This window comes from Carassius auratus, chromosome 28 (genome assembly GCF_003368295.1).
Source record: "Carassius auratus strain Wakin chromosome 28, ASM336829v1, whole genome shotgun sequence".
Taxonomy (NCBI): Eukaryota; Metazoa; Chordata; class Actinopteri; order Cypriniformes; family Cyprinidae; genus Carassius; species Carassius auratus.
This window is the reverse complement of record NC_039270.1, coordinates 8,779,862-8,803,942: the sequence shown is the minus strand read 5'-3', so window position 1 is coordinate 8,803,942 and position 24,081 is coordinate 8,779,862. Positions and strand designations below refer to the sequence as shown.

At 37.5% G+C, this 24,081-nt stretch overlaps 2 protein-coding genes across 3 annotated transcripts in view; both read right to left on the bottom strand.

The window, feature by feature from the left end:
- LOC113046700 (beta-1,4 N-acetylgalactosaminyltransferase 1-like) overlaps window positions 1–8,413 on the bottom strand; it is a 34,343-nt gene extending 25,930 nt beyond the window's left edge. The window contains exon 1 of the mRNA XM_026207616.1: window positions 8,327–8,413. The gene's annotated coding sequence lies outside the window, so the exon portion shown is untranslated. The remainder of the gene's footprint in view (window positions 1–8,326) is intronic.
- Window positions 8,414–14,311: 5,898 nt separating this feature from the next.
- On the bottom strand, window positions 14,312–23,880 carry nags (N-acetylglutamate synthase). 2 transcript variants are annotated; one of them, XM_026207612.1, is made up of 8 exons: window positions 23,450–23,880; window positions 22,045–22,331; window positions 21,737–21,950; window positions 17,933–18,095; window positions 17,814–17,853; window positions 17,138–17,269; window positions 16,449–16,631; window positions 14,312–16,379 (listed from the first exon to the last, which is right to left on the bottom strand). In XM_026207612.1, exons 1-8 carry the CDS (start codon window positions 23,858–23,860, stop codon window positions 16,202–16,204), a joined length of 1,608 nt encoding a protein of 535 aa, XP_026063397.1. In that variant the 5' UTR covers window positions 23,861–23,880; the 3' UTR covers window positions 14,312–16,201. The 2 variants fall into 2 exon arrangements, with proteins under 2 accessions (XP_026063397.1, XP_026063398.1); XM_026207613.1 differs by having other exon boundaries at window positions 14,313–16,379; window positions 21,737–21,947.
- Between the last annotated feature and the right edge of the window lie 201 nt (window positions 23,881–24,081).

The window sequence follows — 24,081 nt, the reverse complement described above, 5'->3', positions numbered from 1 at the left end:
AGCCGGTCATGTTTTTCTGGGAAAAATCGGTACAGACTATCTTTCTCTTATGAATATAATAAAACTAAAGACTTTTTGGAGTTATGAAGGATGCAGTACTACTCTATAGTTACTCAAGATTAACAGGATATTGAGTGAAAACGAGCATTTCACCCCCCCCCCTTAAGTATCTATTTTTTTTGTAACATTCTATTTTTGATCATATTAATGTTTGTCTATTTTAGTTTCATTTAAAAGATTGCACATTTAATGCACATTTGCATTTGCACATTTGCAAATTATTTATTTCATTTTTTGTGACAGTTTGTATTCAGAAGTTTAAGAGTAAAGAATTTTAAGTATCGATTTTTTTATTATTTATTTTGTATTAATACATAACCTCACTGTATTCATTTATAATGTAACATTATAGCTTGACATTTGTGTCAATAATCTAAGCAGAGGTGACTCCGCGTGGTAGGAGGGGGGCCCCCAAATCAAATCTGCTTTGGGCCCCCAAGAGGCTGGCACTGCAGATTAGAATGGTAGATAATATCAGAAATATGGTGGGAATTAAGTTATATTTTATCACTTTAAACAACAGAGAGTGATAGTAAGATAAAGATTCTACAGAAAAAACAAAGCTACACGGAACTACGATCACAAAACAGCAGCAAGGCCAGCAGGAAGCAGGAATAAGACTGTGAGGAGAGTAAAGAATCAATGATCATTTCATGGTATGAAAACAATGTTGTGGTAATAATAATAATAAATACTGTTTGACAAGATATGTATATATCATAGACTGTATAAAAACATGGAAGTAGTGTCCGTCACATCACTCCTGAAGAGCATTTCTGAAACTCAAAGTGTGCAGAGCGAGCCGTCACCATCTTGGCAGCGTGTCACCATGTGACTCTCCTGGACAATTGAAAATGGGCAAAAAAGCGGGAGCTAGTGGCTGAAGCCACAACCACCTAGCTTGACAGCGGTGACAGCAGCAGCAATTCAACTGTCACTCAAGTGACCACACCCTTAATTATGCAGAACTTTGAGGCTTAATATCATTTAAACAAGATGAGTTATAAAAAAAAAAATCATCCCCCTCACAGTTGTCATGAAGGGCAAATTAGCTATAATGACCAAACTAATTTTTTGCACAAGGCTATAAAAATGCTTTTTTCTGCTGTAAAGTTGGGCATTTTAACATGGGGTGTCTATGGGACTGGCTCCCTTTTGCAGCCAGCCTCAAGCAGCCAGTCAATTAATTACAGTTTTAGTCACTTCCTTGTTGGCTTCACAAGAGATATATATATGTATCATTACTGAAATTATATATATGTACCATTACTGAAACACGATGAACGATGTTTATTGAGAATTGGTCCAAGTCTGTGAAACACACGCACACTTAGAGAGAGACAATAACAAGTGTAACATTGAAGCCTTTTATTTAAACAAAAAAAAAAACGAAGCACTAATGTGACCACATAAGGCCACTTGTACTGCTGCTGCTGTAGTTACTTTGGTTTGACGAAATTGATAGGTGAGAGGTGCTGAGCGCTCTGTCTATATAAGCGGGTGTTCGCCACAGGATTGTCAGGTTACTTTGACTGAAGCGATGATTGAGTCGTGCAGCTACATAGGATGGCAAGCAACGCAGCACTTGTTCCTGTATAAACTTAAACATTTAGTAGACACTTTTATCCAAAGTGACTCACAGTGCATTCAGGCTAACATAGTTTTTTTTACCTAATATGTGTTCCTGGGAATTGAACCCACAACCTTGCGCTATTAGCCCAATTCTCTACCACTTGAGCCACAGGAACACTATCTCAGGGAACCGAGATTAGGCCATCCTTAAAAATATTCTTGTTTGCCATAACCTCAGCCGACCCTGTCAATTTAGGACCTAATTTTTTATTTTTTTGCTTTTAGTTCGACCGACTTGCTGGTTGTACATTTGCATTAAGACCGAGCAATTTTTTTTTTACTCTACATACAATTAATACACAAGCAATAAAATAATAGAAATTATTTTTTAGAAAGTATTGTAAATATATATATTCCCCAGGCCTACATTCAAACGAAGGCTATGTTCTTTCTTTAAAAAACCCCGTGACGTCATCTATGTTTACACGGATGTCACACTATGGCCTGTGCGTTCACTTTGTCTCCTCTCATTCACTGTCAGAGTCAATGGTTCACGCTTGTAATGATGACTGCGGCTGCAGTAAACAAAATTGTTCGGGGTCACTGTTCAAAGTCATACGGTTTCGGGCACCATAATACATCTAAAACATTCATTAAAACAGCTCGACACCGGTTTAACTTGGCACGAAGTTCTGGAAAAACTGTGCCCAGATCTTTTCCCATCCCTTCTCCCATCTAGTGTAAAAACGTGACCGTGTCAACTGTCGCTTTATTTTCTAAAATGTATTGCACAAATCAACCCACATAAGTTTCGAAAACGAAAACAGGAAATTGATTTTAATGACCTTCTCTCGGAACGCGTCCGGTTTTTTTTTTTTTTTTTTGGAGCACGGCTATTGCAGCTTCGGACACACATGCATAACAGCAAATAATACATCTGCACAGTGTTTCGCTTTTTACAACAGAAATGTGAATTATGTCAGTATTCAGACAGTCTCATGCATACATACAGATTCGGGCTAGAATCGCCTATGCGATTTGTTTTTGTTTGACATTTCTAATCGTAAACACAGTCATGTTGAAGCCTACAGTAAATGTTTTGCATTATGGCATTCCACTCTTATTGTTTTTTGAGAATGTTGCACTCCTGTTTGTCATTGTGCACGAAAATTCACGGCAATAAATCATCAGAAATATTGGTCTTTACCAATATATTTAATCTTTACATTCGTCCTGCCTGTTGTCCGTGGATTTACCTATATTTGGTGTTATTTGCTGTATAAAATGCATCTAGACATGCAAAATCGATTTTAGAATCGATTCAATGTCATTGTGCACGAAAATTCACGGCAATAAATCATCAGAAATATTGGTCTTTACCAATATATTTAATCTTTACATTCGTCCTGCCTGTTGTCCGTGGATTTACCTATATTTGGTGTTATTTGCTGTATAAAATGCATCTAGACATGCAAAATCGATTTTAGAATCGATTCAATGAACACTTGTCACTCAAATCAAACAGGATTTTTTTTCACAAAAGTTACAACCCAAGAAAGCAAAGTAAACGGTCTCTCATTTGTAGGTTGCATTGACACCTAGCGGTGGATGCAAGTAAAACAGTATCACAGTACCTAATTTTTTTCTTCCCACCTGAAATCCATGCAATAAACATGTTTTTGACTAAGATTTTAATTTGTTTCTGGTCTGTATAGTCTGCATCAAAATGAGGTTTGGAATGATGCGCCCCAAGGCACGGGTTGAAGACCCAGCCAGTGACGTCACAATATGCTAATTTGTTTAAATTCATACCTACATAATCACCATCACCAAAATTTTACTTTTAAAAAATAGATCTACCTACCGACCCTTTTTAAAAAAAAAAAGTACTGTTAATGCAAACCAAAATATTTTTAAGGATGTCCTTACGAGTACGTTCCCTTTTGATACTACCTTCATATGGGAACAGTACAATCATGCCGTACTAATGGAGTGTATCAACAAAGACATCAAACCTCCACAAGCAATCCATTGCCATAGAGAAGTTAACTATAATCCAAGGCTAAAACGGGTTAAGCTCCTTGAGTTCACACCAAGCTAGGTTATTCATTCCAAAGTACTCCTGTCATTTCGACAGCTACTGGCCGAGAGGTGACAGGTGAAGTAGGAAAGGCTCCCAAGATCAAAAACATTTACAAGGCAAGAATGTGCCTCAAACCTGAAAAAGGCAATTGGCAAAGCAGGAAAACATTTTAATGATACTTCTGGTAATGGCTGTATTCAGGTTGCAGCAGTTTCTCCTGGCAGTTTGGAGAAAGCTGAGGCTGAATGGAGCGAGTACGCGAAGCTGTATCCAAAATTGCCACATTATAGTGAAATTGACAACAAAAATAAATTCGAACCCACTGCCCCAATGGCACCAATAGTCATTCTTCTGCTTGGACCGGCGATGCCAGGACATCAGGCATCGGCTGCTGCTGGCCAAGTTGGGGTGTATCGAGCTATGGGTGCTTGAGATTTGACTAGTATTTGTAGTACTCTACCGCTCAAGAAATCTAACTGTACCAATTCTGATTTTTAGGATCGTTACATAGCAGTAAAAGATCTGTATTCAATTTGTGAACAGATCTGCCCGTCTACACACACAGGTCAAATTGTCAGTCTCACTCTACCTATGCAGACACCTGCAAATGTAGATGACTATGCAAACCAATTTAATGCACTGCGCACAGAAGTTCAGCGTATAATTGGGTCAGGTATTCAGACTTTGTTGAGTTCACTGAATGCGTCACTAAAGTGCGTGGGGAACTCAGGCTCAGGATATTTTTGAGCAATGGAAGAAGGGACTGGTTGCTGCAGTTGGCTTGCCACTTTGCAAACAGGTGCCCTGCAAAATTTCAAAAAGCCCAGTTCTTCTTTTTTTTTTGCAACAACCACCAAAACCACTTCCTCGGCCTTGTTTTGAAAACAGCTAATGCAGCGAAGCATGGCACTGGCAATGAAGGCAAAGATGAAGCAGCTCATCCAACAAGTTGAAAAGCTGACAAGAGCCCTTGAGGGCACAGATTGCCGGGTACTGGCCTCTGTTGAAAGTGAACACGAAGACCCTCACCCATTTTTATATGCTAACCTTGGAGGCCCAGGATAGCTACAGGATAAGACATGGGGGCTTCCGTGTCAGTATCTGACATTCATTTACCTTTAACAAACGAACAAATGCATCTTCAAGGTATATCTGGTCGCAGTCTTTTCACACAGTCGCAATTGCTTCCCTTGACAATACATCCACTTGTAAAGCCATTTTGGGTGCAATTCTGGGTTGGAGAAAGCCAGGTCAGCATAGTAGTGGGAATGGAAATATTGGGTAAAATTTAAACAAATATTTTATTGGCAAAAAGTCAATTGATTAGTTCCTCTTTACCAGGTACCATACCTGCATTCAATAAGAATATGATTCCTAAATAAGTGTTGGTACTGTTACGTAGAGCAGAGAAGAGTCCACTGATTCCTAGATAATGTGGTATTTTTCTGAGAAATGTACAAATTTGTGGTCAATTTCTAAACTTGATGTTGGTCTTTGCAGACTTGATCTTTTGAATGTTTCAGGGAATGTACATCCACTAGTGTTCCAGTATCCTCTTCGGAGACAAGCAGAGAGAGAACAGCACAGGAAATTGCAAATTAGCTCCAACTCCAAGAGGCAGGAATTGTTGTAAGGTGTTGTAAACCTTCCCAACTAACTCCCCCATGTGGCTTGTGAAAAAGCTGTCATCAAATTTTCAGTCGATATTGGTTCTGTGATAGGTTCCCACTGATTTCCTGTGACTGTGAAGGTAATGCTTTCAGATATTATTGTATTTATTTGCAGTGTTGGGCAGTAGCGTCGCTACAAGCAGTGAAGCTACTAGTTTAACTACATTTCTCAGTAGCTTGGTCAGTAGCGAAGCTCTTTTTTTTACCAAGTAGCGCGGTAGCTTCCACATAAGCTACATTTTCGCAAGCATTTCTGAAGCTCAAACTCAAATCGGGAAATACAACTACTAAGATCGCTGATCAGTAGTGACCAGGCGGCAAGGAAGTCGACCGGAAGTTGAAGTCGGCTGCGTCTTGTAGCAGAACTTCACTTGCGTTAGCATTCCCATTGACTCCCATTCATTTTGACGTCACTTTGACAGCGAATAACTTTACATCTGAGGCTTTTAAAGACTCCGTTTGTCCATTATTTATTTCTAAAGATACACGACAATGTATAAAGAGCTCCATTACCTTCTATGTTACATTATGGCCCCGTAGAAACAGTTTTTGTAAAAAATAGGCTAACGATTGCGTCATAACCACTCGACTCTCTGTCGCATTACCGTACAGACAGGAGGAGAAGCTCGCATGCAATTAACTTAATATGGCGTACTGGCGTTACATTTTAAAATACTATACAAATTAATTAATCAGAATACTTACTCCTGCTCACTCACGACAAAGAACTCCCCGCTCAAGCTCGCCGTCTCTGCAAGATTAACGATGGCAGATTGCACGCACAGCTACTAGAAGATTTACATCTGTCAGACAGGTTGCTGACGTCGTCAAGCTTCGTTTGAGTCTGCGCGTCAGAAACGGATGTGCTAAAAAACGCTAAAAATGGGCTTCAATTGTCTCAGTTGAGTTCCAATGGGGTCGCTGTGTCCATTTCTTTTACTGTCTATGGTAGTGACGCGACGGCGCTACTTCATCTTGTTTGTGTTTACAGTGGATAGCAACCAACCATCTTTATGATGCATTACCGCCACCTTCTGCTCCGGATGGTACCACTACTTGGCCAGTCACGCAAAAAATTATTTGATGAAATGATGGCATAGGATGAGGTCGGAGAACAGTTAACCTCGAGGAGTGAGTCGCTGTGGCTGTACATCGACAAGTACATGACAATGACCGAGATAACAGAGAGAAAATATGTTTTCAGATGCTGCTTGTAAAAATTATCAGGGTCCAGCCTGGCCATTTTTGTACTGTTTGGAGGTCTTGCATTTTGTTCTGCAAAGGCCTACAGTATATTAAGCATGCCCATGCAACAGGTGCATACACTTACTTGTGCGCACATTGTCAATTACATGTATTTTGATTGTTTTTGTTGCCAAATTGATAAGGAACACAAAAAACTATTAAACTAACCAATTACACCTGCCTATCTTTTTGACTGACAGTTTTGAGCACTGAGATAGCATTGACTTGTAATAAAATGTGTTCAACATAAAAATGTAATTTTAAAAGTAGCTTAGATGTAGCAAGCTACTGTTGATGTAGCTTAGCTTGCTACATTTCCCGGGGGGATAGTATCAGTGTAGTGAAGCTTCATTTACTGTAGAGTAACTGGTAGCTTAGCTCACAACATTTTCCAAGTAGCTTGCCCAACACTGTTTATTTGGTTCCAATCAACTGAAAAATTTGTTTTTTCATCATCACCATGATCACAATTTTTGTCTGGCTCTTCATCATCATGGGAGAGACAACAGATCCGGGACTGAAGCAACTGTTCAAAGACTCATGTCATATGATGGTCGAATGTTCTCCCCATCCATATAATTTATAGTGGAGACTACTTAATTATACTGCTAAAACTGAGGAACTTTCTGATTATTTTGTGTGCTAAAACTCCGCATTCAACTGACAAGCCTTTTTGATTACAGCCTGTACCCCTTTCTGAAATCAAAACAAAATGTTTGATATGGTTACAAGCCGTCCTTGTGGGGTCACCTGAATCTTCATGTATTGTTTGGTTGTCAGTGTTGAGCAGTGTTGTGGTTAACACATTACAAGTAACATGAGTTATGTAAACAAATTACTTTTTTCAAGTAACTAGTAAAGTAACACATTACTTTTTAATTTAAAAGAAAATATCTGAGTTACTTTTTCAAAAAAGTCTTTGTTTTCCCATTTATTGACTGACAATTCTCCTATCCCTATATTGGGAGAAATCGGTTAATACAGAGGTGTTGTGTGCGCTGTGTGAACATGATGTAGTTCTAGACTAAATGTGAATGTACATTAATTCATCCCACTCCCAAAAAAACAAAAACACATTTTTTTTAGTATGCATCAAAATAAATTAAAACTCAGAATATGATGCAAACCTGCAATAATTAAATATTTTAAATAAAACAAATGTATCTAATCCCATTTTATTAAATAATGTCTATGCTGCTGACCTTTGATCCAGTTCACCCATACAAATAAACTTCTTCTGCTGTGTTCTACTGTACAGACGTGTATTTTTGGTGTGAAAGGGCTTTTACATTTGCTATGAATAGAACTTATATTAAAAACAATAAAGCACTGCTCATATTCAAAAAGTAACGCAAAAGTAATGTTATGCATTACTTTCCATAAAAATGAACTAAGTAATGTAATTAGTTACTTTTAGGGAGTAATGCAATATTGTAATGCATTACTTGTAATGTAATGTTAGGGTTACTGACGAATCTGGGAATGTGGTCTATGGCAAATAACACTCCATATCAGCTAATGACTGATAACGGCCTAGAAACATTTCAAGTTTATCTTGATACTGTAATACCAAATACCAATACCAAACCCTGAATCTGTTAGAAGAAAAATATTGAATTTGCGCTAATAATGTTTATCATTGACTGCCTAAGCAATGGTTGTTAAATGTTGTTATACTGGCTTGCTTAACACTCACCTGACGATCTTGTCTAGAACAGGAGCACCACTAGTTAGACATCGACTTTCAAAACTAGATGAAAAATCTTAAATTGGTTGCTCTACAAAATCGTGCTGCTCTTGACTATATTCTTGCACAAGAGGGTGGAGTTTGTGCTGTAATTGGAGATCAATGTCGTACGTATATTCCTGATATACAAAACAATATGACTGATGTGATTAAACACATGAAACAGCTAAGAAACAAGATACAGAATTCAATTCGAACAGCGGAGTCTTTACTCATTTTCAGAAAACATCTAAAGACTCATCTTTGTTCATTTGTTTATAGTTTAAATATTAAATGAGTTTAGCTCCAACCCTGATAAAACTCACTTGTAGCATTTTAGTAATCCTAAATAAGTTAGCTGGTAGAGGTGTGTTTGATTAGGGTTAAAGTTAAACTGCATGGCAGTGGCCGTCCAGGACTAAGTTTGCCCATCCTTGCTTCACATCACAAAGACACTTTATAAAATATGTTTTACACATTTTAATAAATAGATTATTATTAGAGTGACATATACTAGATATTTCATATTTAAAATTAACAAATGTACAGTACAACCATAAATGATTTCATAATTATTCATTATTTTTAATTGGACATTAAAACATTTTCTTTTTAAAAATACAAATTACAAGTTTTTACCTCTAGCATGCACTAACTGAAAAATGGCATCATCACAGTCACCTCAAAATAGCCTTTACAGAAATAAAATACAGTAAATATAAATATATAGTTTATTGTTGTGTTAAATTTCAGTAATTGTGGCAAAGCTGACAAGTTCTCTGATGAGAAACACCATTAGGGGATTCAGGCTGATGCTTTTTCTTTTCTTTGCACACTCTTATCGGAATTGCAGCTGATCTGTGACTGACACAATTTGTGGGTTGTCTCGAAGATGCATGTGTATGTGTGTATTGTCTGTTTCTCAGGAGATCAAAGTTCTGAGTTTCTTTTATCCTTACAGAGCCATTTCAGGGGGGCGTGGACAAGTATTAACTTTTATAAAGAATATCTCTTTGGATTTGAGACTTTAGTCTTTGCAACTTTATTTGCAATCTTCTTTATTTACCAAGAGCTTGTAACACTCCAAAGAGGAAGGAAAATTTTAAATCTCATCATATAACCCCTTTAAATATTATCCTGCAGATGATGTGCCGAAGTTATTCAGCAGTGCTGAGCTGAATCAACAGAAATGTGCCAGACAGCCACATCCTATCACACCACATCTTACAGGAAGGAAAGTGTTTCTCAGTTTTCCCACGATGTATTTAAACTTATATTAAGAACACAATATTTTATATGATTAAAACTGTAACCTTCATAAACTTCATTTAGAGCTATTAAAAATATGCATTAATTACATCTGTGTTATTTTTTAATGTTAGTGACAAATACTATAATTTATTAATGTTCATATATATATATATATATATATATATATATATATATATATATATATATATATATATATGCTAATGACTATTTGAATTGAATTCTGCCAAAGCACGCTCTTGTAAGTGTAAAATGTGTAAAAGGCTAAAGATTTGCTCATGAAAATAATATACGAAATACAAAATACATTTTACATAACATTATAGCTTTTATTTGTTTAGTACATGTTTAATGCAAAAACTAAAATGAATTGTAAAACTAAAATTATTATTATTATTTTTATTGTGTTCAGCATGGTGATCCGCATTTGAATTGTTCATTCGTGCTGCGGCTTGAGAACCGCTGATGCAGGGTTGCCAATTCTCACGCAGCTCTCGCTTCAATGCTCTGTCTCACGCTCTCACGCAGCCCATTTACAACCCTGATTGCGATATGAAACAAGTTCTCGGTTTTCAGATTTGTAATACGAAATTCAAACAATAAATACAGTTTTGGCGAACTTAATGTAGCGCAATTCGCTGTAGCGCGTCGGATAAAGTCAGGTCATTGAAAAACAGAGTTGCCCAACATGCCTCTTTGATCTCGCCGGTGTCACTGCCACACGGTCACGTGGTTCAGTAGCGCGCAATAGTTCCAAACAGCAGCGCTGTCAATCTATTTGAATGCGTTTAATCAGGATAGACGACAACAGCTTTACTACAAAGGTCTTTGCAGCACCTTCTGATAAACATTACAGCATATTATTAAATCACCTCGATGATTTACTATGTCATTTTATTATGGAGAGTGATGGAACGGGAAACATTAATGTATGTGTTCCTTTGCTGTCTCTCATAAGTGTTCGTAAAATGTGTGATAGGCTACAGGTCTGCTCTGAAAATAATATATGAAAAACAGTATAGCTTATATTTTTTTAATGAAAGTAAAAACTAAAATGAATTATAAAACTGAAGTTTTTTTTATTTTTTTTATTGCACTTGTCTTGCAAGCCAAACTACATCTGAAACTCACTAGTAGGGGAGACCGGGGATGGTTGTAACACCTTTTTCTTTTGGCTACACGTCTAAAACTTCTAGGCAAAGTACCCACATGTTTATACTACAAATGGCAACAATTTAAATTTATTCAACTATATCACAGACTTTGTGAGATGATGACAAATACAAGGTGGTTCTTTGTTACAACCTACCCCACTACTGGGGTAGGTTGTAACACATACTGGGGTAAGTTGTAACAAGTAGACAAAATATACAAAAACTAAGGGTACTTCAAGTGATATGCCACAAAAACAGTTTTATTTTAAATGAATGGCTTCAACAATAAATATGTGTGAATATGGGGAGTGTATGAGCATATTGTGTGTCTTTGTGCATGTCTGTACGTGCACATTCATGTGTGTGTGTATGTGTGAGAGAGAGTGTGTATGTGCTCTTGTTTTTGTGACATATCAGGACACAACTCTGTATCATGACATGGGTATGACACAGGTATTACAAGGAGAGGGTGACTTATGAGGACATAACCCATGTCCCCATTTTTCAAAACGCTTATATTTTTTGAGAAAGTAAAAATGTTTCCTGTGAGGGTAAGGGTTAGGTGTAGGGTTGGTGTAGGGCGATAATATATACAGTTTGTACAGTATAAAAACCATTACGCCTATGGGATGTCACCACTTTTCACAAAATGTGTGTTTGTGTGTGTGTGTGTGTGTGTGTGAGCAAATTAACAGACGTATGTTTATCCCCACTCCAGAGAATGAACAAATGAAATGCATTCTTTACCAGTCACAATGGTGACAATAAAAAAAAAAAAAATAAAAAAAAAAATCACTGAAAGTCTGGGGTTCCGCTTCATAAACGAGCCAAACCAATCAGGCCCTGCCATTTTCTTCTCATTTTCTTCTCTGGCTTATGACAAAGACTCCTCCTGCTCCCTGGTGAAGACCTGGTGAGGACTGTAGTATCCTACATGAGGAAGGTCCCTCAATCCCTGGTCTTTCAGTTCTTTATATTTCTGCCAATATCTGTTCAATGTTACATGGCAGATTCTGTGGGATTTTGCCACTGCCCTAACAGACTTTCCTTTCCAAACTTTCTCTGCTGCTCTTTTTAAAAGACTAGCATTGACTCCAATATCTGTTTTTCCCAACCAAGTTCTAGGCATTCTGTAGTATTGTTAAAATCACAAAAATGTTCTTGGTTGTATGTAAGGGGATGGTTGTAACACTTTCAAAACACGTGTTACAACCTACCCCTTCACTGTCACCCAATGTTTAGCAAGCTGTATTAGCATGGTGCTTTGAAATTGGAAGAAGGTTGATACACCATTATTTACTAGAGAAACTACAGTTTGACCTGATATAACTCATACAACATTATCTACAACGGTAGAAGTACTAAACAAAATATTATCTTGTTGTTATTTTTTTTTTACTTTCTAACCTCAGAATTAGATTTTCTGCTGTAGCTTCAGGAGAGGTAGTAACACAGACTGGAAAACCTCCATGTGGGATTGTAAAGGAAGCCTGATGAAACTGAAATTGTCACCTGACTCCTATCTTGTCCCTGATTCATGGAATTGGTAGTGTTACAACTCTCCCCGTGTTACAACCATCCCCGGTCTCCCCTGCTCATAAGGACTCATTAGTGGAATATAATAACATAATTGATTAATTGTGGAACATGAACACTGGAATTTTTATTGTCATTAAATCGAAGCTTTACCTGTATTGTATATAGTTTATTGTATAAATTGATCCTTTTCGATGCACAAAAGGTTCTTTCTATTGTAAAACATTTCTTTAGATCATGAAATATTCTTGACTTTATTCGACAATTTCTTCTATTCTGGGACAGGCCTCCACCATTATCAACATTATCAGTGAGTAATTACTGACAGAATTTTCATTTTGGGGTGAACTATCCATTTAAGAGTCCAAGTTTCTCTCCTGTACATACACAAGTCTGATGTTCTAGTAGATTCATAGTAGATTGTGCTACTATGGAAGTCGCTCCTGAAACATCCAGTCAGTTATATAAAAATCAAATCAAATCCTACAACGCAGCCACTAACTACAAAAACCACTGACATTTTCCACATCATAAATCCAGTATTTCAAAGTCCAGTGTAACGTGTCAACCGGAAACTACAAGAAAATTAGCTTGACTTTATGATATATTTGTTAATAAAATATTGACGAACAATGTAATTGGTAGTCATTGAACATAATGCTGATATTGAACTCATTTAATCCACTGGGAAACATGTGGCTGCTCAGTACTCACACTGGTGAAATAGACTAGCAATTCTCCAAACAAGTTGGTTTAGTATTTCCCAGACACTTTTGAATAGCCAATTGACGTTTTCATTACTGTTTTGGCTCAGTTTGGTTGCCAATCTGAATGGTGGTTCTAACGCAACAAAAATAACTACAAATATGGTAGTTTTAAGACCTAATGTAAAAAAAAAACACCATCTTGTGTATAATAACTAGTGGTGGGCCGTTATCGGCGTTAATGTGCTGCGTTAACACGAGACTCTTATCGGGCGATAAAAAAAATATCGCCGTTAATCTATTCTCAAAGTTGGGTTGGGAGCTGGGTCTATACTAAGCAAGCTATGATGACTTTCAACTTGATATTTTATATAACCAACTGGCTGAGGCCAGCCTAAAAAGATGCTCAGGACAGCAGTTGACAGTTGCGCATCGTCCCGAAAGCTTATCTTTTTCACGTTTTTACGCCTTACCGCTTGTCGATTTAAACATTAAAGCATTCAAACACAAGACGGGGGAAAGCTGAACGGAGTAGCTGGTTACTGGTGTTCAGTGTGCACAAGAGAGAGAGAGAGAGAGAGAGAGAGAGAGAGAGCCACCAGCGACACTGAACCGAGCTCTCTTCTGCAAAGAGAAAGTCGTCTCAAAACACTTGAACATCGAATTTGCTTATTTTTGCTCTTGTGCCGACAAATACATAAAAAATATGTCAAAATATCCACCTTGGAAATTATGCTCGAAAAAACTGTCAGTTATTTCTTAAGTGAAAGTAAACAATTGAGGAAAAAATGGGATGTGTATTATATTGGATGCGTTCATGGTCTCTTAAAGTGACCGCGCCTAATTTAGCTACTGGCTGCTGTAATGTTAATCCAAGAAATTGACAGAAAATCACTCACTGCTCTTGACTGCATTACTTTGTAGTTTTAATAGTCAAACCAAAAATTATTCAGACACCAGATATAATTTTTGATATATATAGCAAAACTGTAATAATGTGAGAAATGTTGACGGTGTCTGAATAAATGTAGGTTTGAATGTATATTTCATTTTTACATTGAAGACTATCCAGTGCTGTTTTACATTTAATTATTTGGTTTCTGTACCTTGACACATACAAACTTGAAAAAAACTTAAACATTGGTGTGTCGTTGTGTCATTGGTGTGGTGGTGTATGAAAATACTTTTCTGAATAAAACTGAGGCATTTTCTTTATACTACAGAAGTCCTAATATAAATAATCTAAAGGTTCAATAAACTGTTGCTGTCATTATTTACCCCTTACTTCCGTTTTATGGTCATAAAACATTTCTCGAAATATCTTCTTTTTCCACATGATAATGAAAGTCATACAAGTTTGGAATGACATAACAGTGAATGAATCATTATATATTTTTTAATTTTTCCACTGATATTTACGCATTCAGCAGCCATGCCATCTAAAGCGACATACACAGCATTAAAGATATTCATCTTTCAGTTCATGTATTCCTAGTAATTGAACCCATGACCTTGGCGTTAATTGCGCTACGCTCTACTGTTTGGGTTACAGGGATGAACAAACCTTTTAACAACTATCCCTTTAACAACAAACAAACTATATTAATGCATGATGATAACAATATCACATCAAGGAGAAAAGAAAGACGGGGCAAGAGAGTGAGTATGACAGTGAAAGAGAGAAAGTCTCCTCCTGACCCTGTTACTCCTCTCACTGCCCTTTCACCAGGACACATTTATGGGATGAAACAAAGACATCTCTTTCTTCATCCTTCTCTTTTTCCATGTGTCCCGCTCTTCAGATTCCTCTCCTCTGCTGACGTCTTCCAGACACAACAATACAGAGAGAGAGACAGACAGAAAGACAAGCTGCTTTCTTTCTCTTCCACCATCATTGTCTGTAGACAAAGGTTTGCATTCTTTCCTCCTCCAGTATCCCACCCACTCCTCTTATTCCAGTAAAATGGCATTAAAGCGGACAGAACATATTAGAGGAAGATATAAACATGAGTTGATATGAGAACACTGGCATAGTGGTGTGATAAAACTGACCATTTGGAAAGAGAATCTGGCATCTTTTGGATTTAGTGTACATCACAAACTTCAAACGTGTTTTACCTTTCATTCATAACCAGAAAAACAGCATTAGTCGACAGAAAAAATAAATTAAAATAAACATTTTAAGTAAGTGTTTTCTATATGAACACGTTTTGAAATTTTATTTAATTTAATAACTCCTGGGATGTAAAGCTACATTTTTAGTAGCCATTCCTCCAATCTCAGGTATCACATGATCCTTCAGAAATCATTACAACATGTTGATTTTGCTGCTCTTGTTCATGCTGCTTAATTTTGTATATATTTATTTATTTATGCGGAAACCATAATACTTTTCAAAGCATACTTTGAAATCAGAATTTGTTTTGAAAAACATTTTGTCAATTTGAATCAATTTCATGTGTCCACACTGAACAAATTAAATAAAACAATTATATATATATTTATATTTCAAAAGAAATAAGACCTTAAATATGGTACAGGAGTTTTTGATGAGTTTATAGGCAATAACTAGTTTGACAGTTTACCATTTGCTGCTAAGCAAACTAACAGGCTAGATAATAAAGTAAAAATAAATATATGCACATTAAAAATGCAGCTAATGACAGTTTACTAAACTTGAGAAATGTAATGATACACAATGGCATACGTCTGTAAAAAAAAAAAAAAAAGCAGCCAAATATGACATTCCTGTTGGTTTCCAAGGTTACGGGTCCCTTCTCCACTTCTTTTTCCATTCAGAGCTACAGGGACTGTGAACCTTATTAGACATTTCTGCAAATATGCCAGTTTAGGCGTTTTTGGCCAATTTACTGCAATCCCAGAGGAGATACAACTAAAAACAAATAGTCAAATAGTGTAACACAAAAAAGAAGATATTTAGTTTAATGTTTTTTCATTTTTTTTAATCTCTTTTTCCCACTCATACTGTAAATACAGATGAGGTCCATCATGGCCAATGACTCAAAACCTCAAAACACCTTTCTCACAGTGTGTGTGTTCCACCCTAGTCTTATAGGTTTGATAGGTTTGAATGAAATTGACATTGTTACTAGTACTTAAAGACACAGTTACGATATGAAGCCCGTGTCCAGTGCATGCAGTGTGTGAGGCGAGTGTCGTTTTCATGAGCCTTGAGGTTGCTGAAGTGGTGTTGCTCCTGTTGCGATGTGAGAGCAGAAGGAGTCAGGAAGGCACTTGGTGTACTCCACCAGCTCGTAAGACTCACGGATGTCCGAAAGGCCGAGCCAGAACACAATCCAGTGACCATTTACGAAACTGCCATCACAGTGCTTGAAATACCTGAGGATTTTAAAAGCGAATGAGATGGGCAAAGACTCACAACAGGGCAACGTGGAAGAGAAGACACACCAGGGATTGATGCGGTTGTTAGCGCGGGATCTCCAGAAGAGCTTGCCCAGGTCCTGACGAATACACTCCCACAAGATCTGACCGGTTCCTTGGCCTTGTTTACTGCTGCTGACCACAAATTTGTCCAGGTACGGAGTGCCGCTGTTCACAGGCTCTGTGGTGATTATAGCAGCTGCGCTGTACCTGCAACAAAACACAAGAGCAGATTTAATAAACTCATATTCCAGAAGAATAATGCTTTAAAATGATGTTTGAGATACCATTCACAAACAACACTACTGTAACAGATTGTGTTTGGTATGCCATGTCAAGGGGGTTGTATTTAACCTGGTATGCGACATTAATAAGCTACATGAGAAAATTATGAACTTTTTTTTTTCCATTCAGAACTAAAAACATTAGTAGTTTATTATTTAAAATGATTAATTTCAGACGTCATAGATAATCTTCAGCCAAATAGTTTAATGATAACTTGTGATAATGTTATCATAAGCAGGAAATACAATTACCAATAATGTAACCATGTTTAAATATTCAAATATTAATTCAATGAAAATATACATTTTGATATTTATTTAATCTCATTTCCAGTGACGCTGCATTCTAGTTACATGGGGCAAGTTGTGTCAGGTCAGGTGGTTTTTCTGAGGCTATACTTGATAATTAAGATCCAGAAACAACGCTCTTACCCCTGAGAAAGGTAAATGGAATGCAGTCTACCCTTGAGAGAAGCTATATAATCCTCTCTCAGGTTCTTCTCAAAAGACTTGTTGATCAGTGCCAAGAGACGGTCAGTATCAATGTCATCCAGGCTACTGTATCTGTGAAGAAAGAAGATCCACACATGAGAGATACTATAATAAAAGAATGATTGAGTGAGAAAATCAGAATTTACTCGTCCACATGTCAGTCCAGTCCCAAAGGCTGATATGTTTTTACCACTCAACAGCAGACAATTTGAAGATTATTTATTCAGGTCTTTTCCACACAGTGTTTATTTTTGCAACCGTGGCCATACAGTATAAAGTATTACAATATCTTCGCACAAAGAAGAGACCAGAACTAAAGTTTTTGTTCACTGCTAAACTATATAGGTTTGACAGGACTGATTTCAGATGACACGAGTGTGAGTAAATAATGACAGATAATTGTATTTACTTACGCAGGGAACAAAACAAAACCTGTTGTGATGAAAACTGCTTGTTCATTCTTGATCATTTAATGAGCCTTATAAACAAGCAGTGGTTATGTACATTTAAACATGTGAAAGGTTCCCTGTGGTGGATGGAAGGGTTAAGTTCTGCCTCTTTTCTGACTGGGCAACATCTAAAAGGAAACACTGAATGCATCAATCACATATCATACCTGTGAATTGGATCTCCATTTTTGAAAAGGGTGCCTGAGCCTGAAACACGAATTTAAAAAGACACATTATAGGCTTAAGAAATAAAAATAAGGAAAAACGTAGTAATCTCGCCTCCCACCCTTGTGGCTGAAGAGCTCAGTGAGAAGCGTGTCGGCTGAGGTGAGGACAGCCGAGCTCTCCGCCGGAAGCAGGTTGAGCAGCTGAGCTATGGCACTGACGCGTCTGTGCTCCACGTCCTTCAGACCTGACAGATCTCCCGGCAATGACACCAAACCCAACACCTGAACAAATGAAGCATGCCTTTAATAAGGAACCATTTCAAAAGCCCATGATTTTTCAAGTTTATCATATGTTTATTAATTCATGCAAACTTGGTACTTGGAAACGCAAGTAGGCCTTCTGTTCATTTGTTGGCACCGACTGTTCTTTTGAAGCTTATGCATATCATACAGAAATGTTTTTCATGGTTTCTAATATACTTTGTAGCAAAAAAAAAATTGCAATACTACCACCTTGTGTACATCTCAAGCTACTGAATCAACTGTTGACAATCATTAATTGATACTATTTCTACACTCTTATGCTGAACCACATTTTTATTTAGGAAATTCATTTGGTAAGTATTGTTACACGTATTGTAACATGACAATTTAAAAATACATGTCTCTGTTGAGTTATAATTGGTTACTATGACTGAATAGGCTTATTATTTTCAAATATATGACAATAATCACAGATGGACTGGATGATCCTGAGATCAGATCTCTGTGTTGAGCACTGGCTGTTGGTCAGACTCCACGTGCATAAAAAAAATCTCACTTGATTATTACAATTGATGGCAAAAAGAATGTTTTGGAAATGTAAATTTATATTTTCCTACTGACACACTAAAGCAAAAGATAGGGATCATCCATGAAATCGGTGCCTTTTTTTTCCCTAAGAAATAATCAAACATAGATGTAATATAACAACTAATAAATTAGCAATTTACATAATATTATGTATTATTTCATCAATATTACATAAAAATGTAAATTAAATATTATTTTAAATAATTTAAATAGCATTTGTGCTGGTAAGGGTAAGGTTTTTGGCCTGACCCTCACTACAATTTTTCTTTTTCAGCAGGAGATTTAATATGCAAGATTAGGGCAAAATCATGGAATTTCACAATGGCATTATGCAAATTTCTTTATGTAAATTTAAACAATTATTTCTTACATTTAATATAATCAATATCTATAAGGAAAATCAGTTCAAAGTTTACAATGTGCTTTTGTGAACTTGACTATTAGCTAGCAATAGCAAATTAGTTTGAAATCGTCTGTTACTGTTACTGTCAACCCCGTTACTTTTCAGGGTAACAGGTTTTGACATTGGGGTAACAGGGATGACATAAATTAGGTGTCACCCTATTTTTAAAGACTGTCTGTGTAAAATGCAAACATGTTTAAAGGTCACCCTTGGGTGTAATTTTGAGCTAATGCCTATATCATTCAGTGGCATATGAGCACGAGTAACACTTTAGTTTGTATTAGTGGTATTATTACTATTACTTTTGTTAATGGCCAGGATAGCATGATCAGTCTCAATAAAAATACTTTTCATTATTATAATTCATTGTCAATAATGCATCCATGTAAATTTAATAATAAATAAGAACAGCAAGGTGACTACAGACCTTCAACCCAGTCTTGCAGGGTATAAGCAAGGTCCGGTTTCAGATGATCACAGAAAGATCTGATCATCTTCCTTGCCTAATAATTGAACCAGATCAGTGAGATGACACAGAACTGTCAATTAATGTCTAATTACAATACCCTTAACACATCAGAGGATGGCCTCCACAATCCAGTGGGCCATCCTCTGCTTAGAGATGGCATTCCCCTTCTGCCTGCCTCCGTAACAGACAAGAGCTGGTCTGAGGTCCTAAAGCTTTGTGTCTGTAGTGTGGAAGGATCGACACATGAAAGTGCGTGTCCTTCAGGTTAATCGCTGCAAACCAGTCTCTGGGATAGACACACATATCAGATGGAGGGACCGGCTCTATCGCACCCTTTGCCAGTAGGACTGTGATTTCCACATACAAGACAGGAGCATCAGCTGCCTTCACTGTAGTGAAGTGGATGCTGCTGAAACTAGGGGGGACACCGGGCAAACAGAATCGCATAGCCAAGGCTCATGGTCCGCAGAAGCTAGCAAGACCCATTAGCTCCATTAATTCATGCCATTGTACATTCACAGGTGACTATCCCAAGTAGGCTAAGAATCCAAAATATTTTTGCACACATATTAAAGTTTTGAATTATTGTCTTCTTTGCAGCTGTAAAAACAGCAAACAACATTCACCCTTTTTTCCCCCTGGCAGCATAAATGGCTGCCCACTGCTCCAGGTGTGTGTTCACAGTGTGTGTGTGGTCACTGCTCTGTGTGTGTGCACTTTGGATGGGTTAAATACAGAGCACGAATTCTGAGTATGGGTCACCATACTTGGTTGTATGTCAAGTCACTTTTACTGAACTTAAACAGCAGTTGGAATCGTCATTGAGAAGACATAAACCTGGATTAAAATCTTTAAAAAGACAATCCGTCGTCTTTACAAAGACGCACCCATTTATTGCTCTTTTAGGGAAATGCTCTTTTATGCTCTTTGTTGAGGTGCACAACACGGGGTAGTGCAACCTGAAGCGCGTGACCCACTTGACACAGGAACGTTCACCGCTGAAGCACCGTAACGCAAACACCAAAAGCTTGGAACTCGTAGCTCACTGTAGACTCTTGGATGGAGCAGAACGATGTTGTCGCTCGGCTCTGAAGCAAAAAGCTGGTACATATTGCACTGGATGCAGTAATTGCATGCCAATGTGCATTTGCTTGTTTAGTTTACACAGTAGATTGGTATATCGAAGTGATATCCCAATTCGTTGGTCATCCGATGTGACGTCGAGAGTGACCGACTGAAAGGGAACAGGGTTGACATAAATACCAAAACATGAAGTACAGTCATAAAATAATTAATTACACAGCCTGAGATATATAATATAATTTCTTGCCATTTTAGGGTGTCTTCATTTCATGTATATTTAATGTTGATTAAACATTTTATATATTTCTTTTTTCCAAGTGGAAAAGGCACCAATTTTGTGGAATGACTCATAGACATAACTGGCATAAAACTTTTTTTTGTGAAAATACACAAATATTTTTCCAGTTTCTTTAGTGCATTTAATACTATCCATAAATATATAGGTGCATTCTGTACTTAACTTAAATAACAAGCTTGACTGGTTGGTCTGACAGTTCGATAGAAATCTAAGTCGTAAGCATTTTTTTAAATGACTGAAAGCCTTCGAGGTATGTCATGTACTAGCCTGCTTAAGACTCTGAAGGCAGATTCTGCTGTGTGGTGTGTGTTTTACCCACTGCAGAGGAGATAGCGCAGATAAGAATGATTGATAAAATTTTAACCCTTCTCTATAAAACTCTTAGAACCTTTGTGAGCACAGTAAGCTCAAGATTAATTCAACACCACTGTCAGAGAGGAAGAGAGCAATTTACGAAGTTTTTTTTTTTTTTTTACCAACTGCTGTAAAGTTGTACAATCAGTGCCATACAAGACGTTAGACTGCACTGTGGAATGGTTGTAGAAATCATCTAGAACTTTTGAGAACAAGACTGCAGACCAAGACTTACTTAGTAATATAAAAGAGACATAGCTAAACATTGCCATATTTCATGAGACATGGTGTCGGGAGTAATGAGACCTTCCATATCCAAGAGGTTACAGGGAAATCACTGTGCTCACACTAAAAAACTCCTAAATAAAACATGGTCATGATCAAGGTGGTATGCACACACACACATTAAATACAATTTAAGAGTACAATACTTTCTGTTAGTCATATTCACATCTTCGCCCTACCTTGTGGTTTTGGTTGCGGATGCCCCCTGAGCTGTTCAGGAATATGACTTTCAGAGGCTGCAGTGACTGCGAGATGGCTGCTGTGACCTGGATGGGTCTGAGCACAGAAGAGCGGCCCGATGCATCGCGGCCCACCGGACAGACCAGAGGAATCACTCTGCAGTCCAGAGTCCACTGCAGAAGAGCAGAGTTCACGACAACGGAGAGCCCACTGCTGATAAACGCAGACAGACAACACACAGACACAGTGAGAGAGATGGGGACGCCACTATCGGCCCATTATCACTTGGTTAAAGTGGCTGCTCGACCTGCTCTCATCCTGAGTGTGCTGCAGTTGTAAGAGGGCCTCTGAGCTAAAGAAGGGCATCACATTGGCTGAGTTGTGCTGAAGGGCTTCTGTTAAAGCCTGACAGTGTTTCACCATCGTAGTCCTGGCGAGGGAGGATTTAGTCTCGGTTTTGGCGCCGTCCTCTTCCTCCAAATCAGGAGGCAAGCCCATCACCACCACAAGCTTCATGTCCATCCGCTGCAAGAACGAGAGCCCAAAGGCCAGACTCTGAACCATCTCATGGCTATCAAACACCGAAGTGTCAACCTGCAGACAAAGCAAAAATCAGCTTCTGACTCTACAGAAATATAATGTACTTTCAATATAAATAAACGTCTACGATATATACATGGTAGAAATGCATTTTTTGAGTTTATTGAAGTAATGTTTTTTAAAAAAAAATACTATCTCAATTTTTCTGCTTAAAATTAAATATTATATTTTCTGCATCAAACTTGTTTTTTTCAGTGTAAATGCATTTTAATATTTGAAATGTCATGATTCCAAGAAACTGTTCATTTAGATTACAACTATTAAGAGGTCATATCTGCAGCGTAGCCTACCTAATTAGTTAATTTAGTTTGACCAGTGATCCTGAAACAGAAAAAGGCTCAATTGTCTACAGAGTCAACAAACCAAAAACAGATGACAGAAAGGATCTGTACACTCATGCACAATTTGGCCAGCGGTCTGGATGAACCGTCAGCAGAGCCTTCACATACAATGTTCAAATTCAGCTTCTGATTAATCCTGGTTACAATGTATACAAATGTGCCACTTTAAAACAATTAGACTTAATACTGATATAGTTGTATGAATATGTATTACACATGAATTAATATTAATAAAAAAGTACATGTATAGTATATAAAGTTATAATAACACATGAGATAGTATTATAAACATTAAAATTTTATTTTATAAACTATTAAACAAAGTAGGTTGAATATATCAGGATGGACATAAGTATAACTAATATTAAAATATCTATCTTACATTTTAACATCTAAAATGTATTGAAATGTAAACGTAAATGTATCATATATATATGTGTGTGTGTTGAAAATAGTACGTTTTCTTAAAAAAATATATAAACATAACTGGCATTATTAAAATGTAATATAAATTAATACATTATTCAAATAAAGACATGTAGGCTATTTAGTCAGTTATACACTGGGCAACTTTTTTGAGCAATTGTGCTTGGGCAATTTAGCTACTGAGAATGGGTAACACATTTCTATCTGGATACTTTAGATCAGTCGTGGGCTCGGTGTCTCAACTGGTTGCCCGTTGACATCAAGATTAACCAAAGTTGCCTGTCAACATTGCTCAAAAAGTTGCCCCGTGTATCATGAGCGTCAATCTGGTCGCAGGACACGCACCTCCAGAACCGCGAACGCAGGAAATGAACCGGCCCGCTGGAAGTGTGTTAACCAGTAGCGAGCCTCCCGTGGATCTCCTCCAATTTCTTTGAGAAAAGCCTTGACATCTCTGTAGATCAGCGTACGGTTGGACCAGAGATAGTTGGGGGGCTCCTGCTGGCTCCACGCCGAGTTTTTGCCCCCGTGGCCCGCGGCGCTGGATGCCCTCATGCGCTGGTTCACCGAGGGTAGGCTCCTCTGCTGCCTCAGGGCTGGCCGTCTCGCCCAAAAATGACCAGCCATGACCACGGTCCTGCAACCGGACGAACCACTATTGACCACGGCCATGAGCAGAGCCGATGAGCGAGAGAGAGAGAGAGAGAGAGAGAAAGACAGAGGAGCGTCTGGGTGCAGTCTGCGGTGTAGCGGCATCCAAACAGGTGTTTACGAGATTTTTGGTTTCTGCAATGTTTAGTTTCAGTGGGCGGAGCAGACATGAATATTTATAAATTGTTATATGATTATTTTATTTTATCATGTATTTAATTATTTTTGCTTTTTATTGCTTAATAATAATAATAATAATAAAACATTGGCAAAGTATCGCACACATAATGACCAGTTATACATGAAAAATAATTATCAAAGACAAA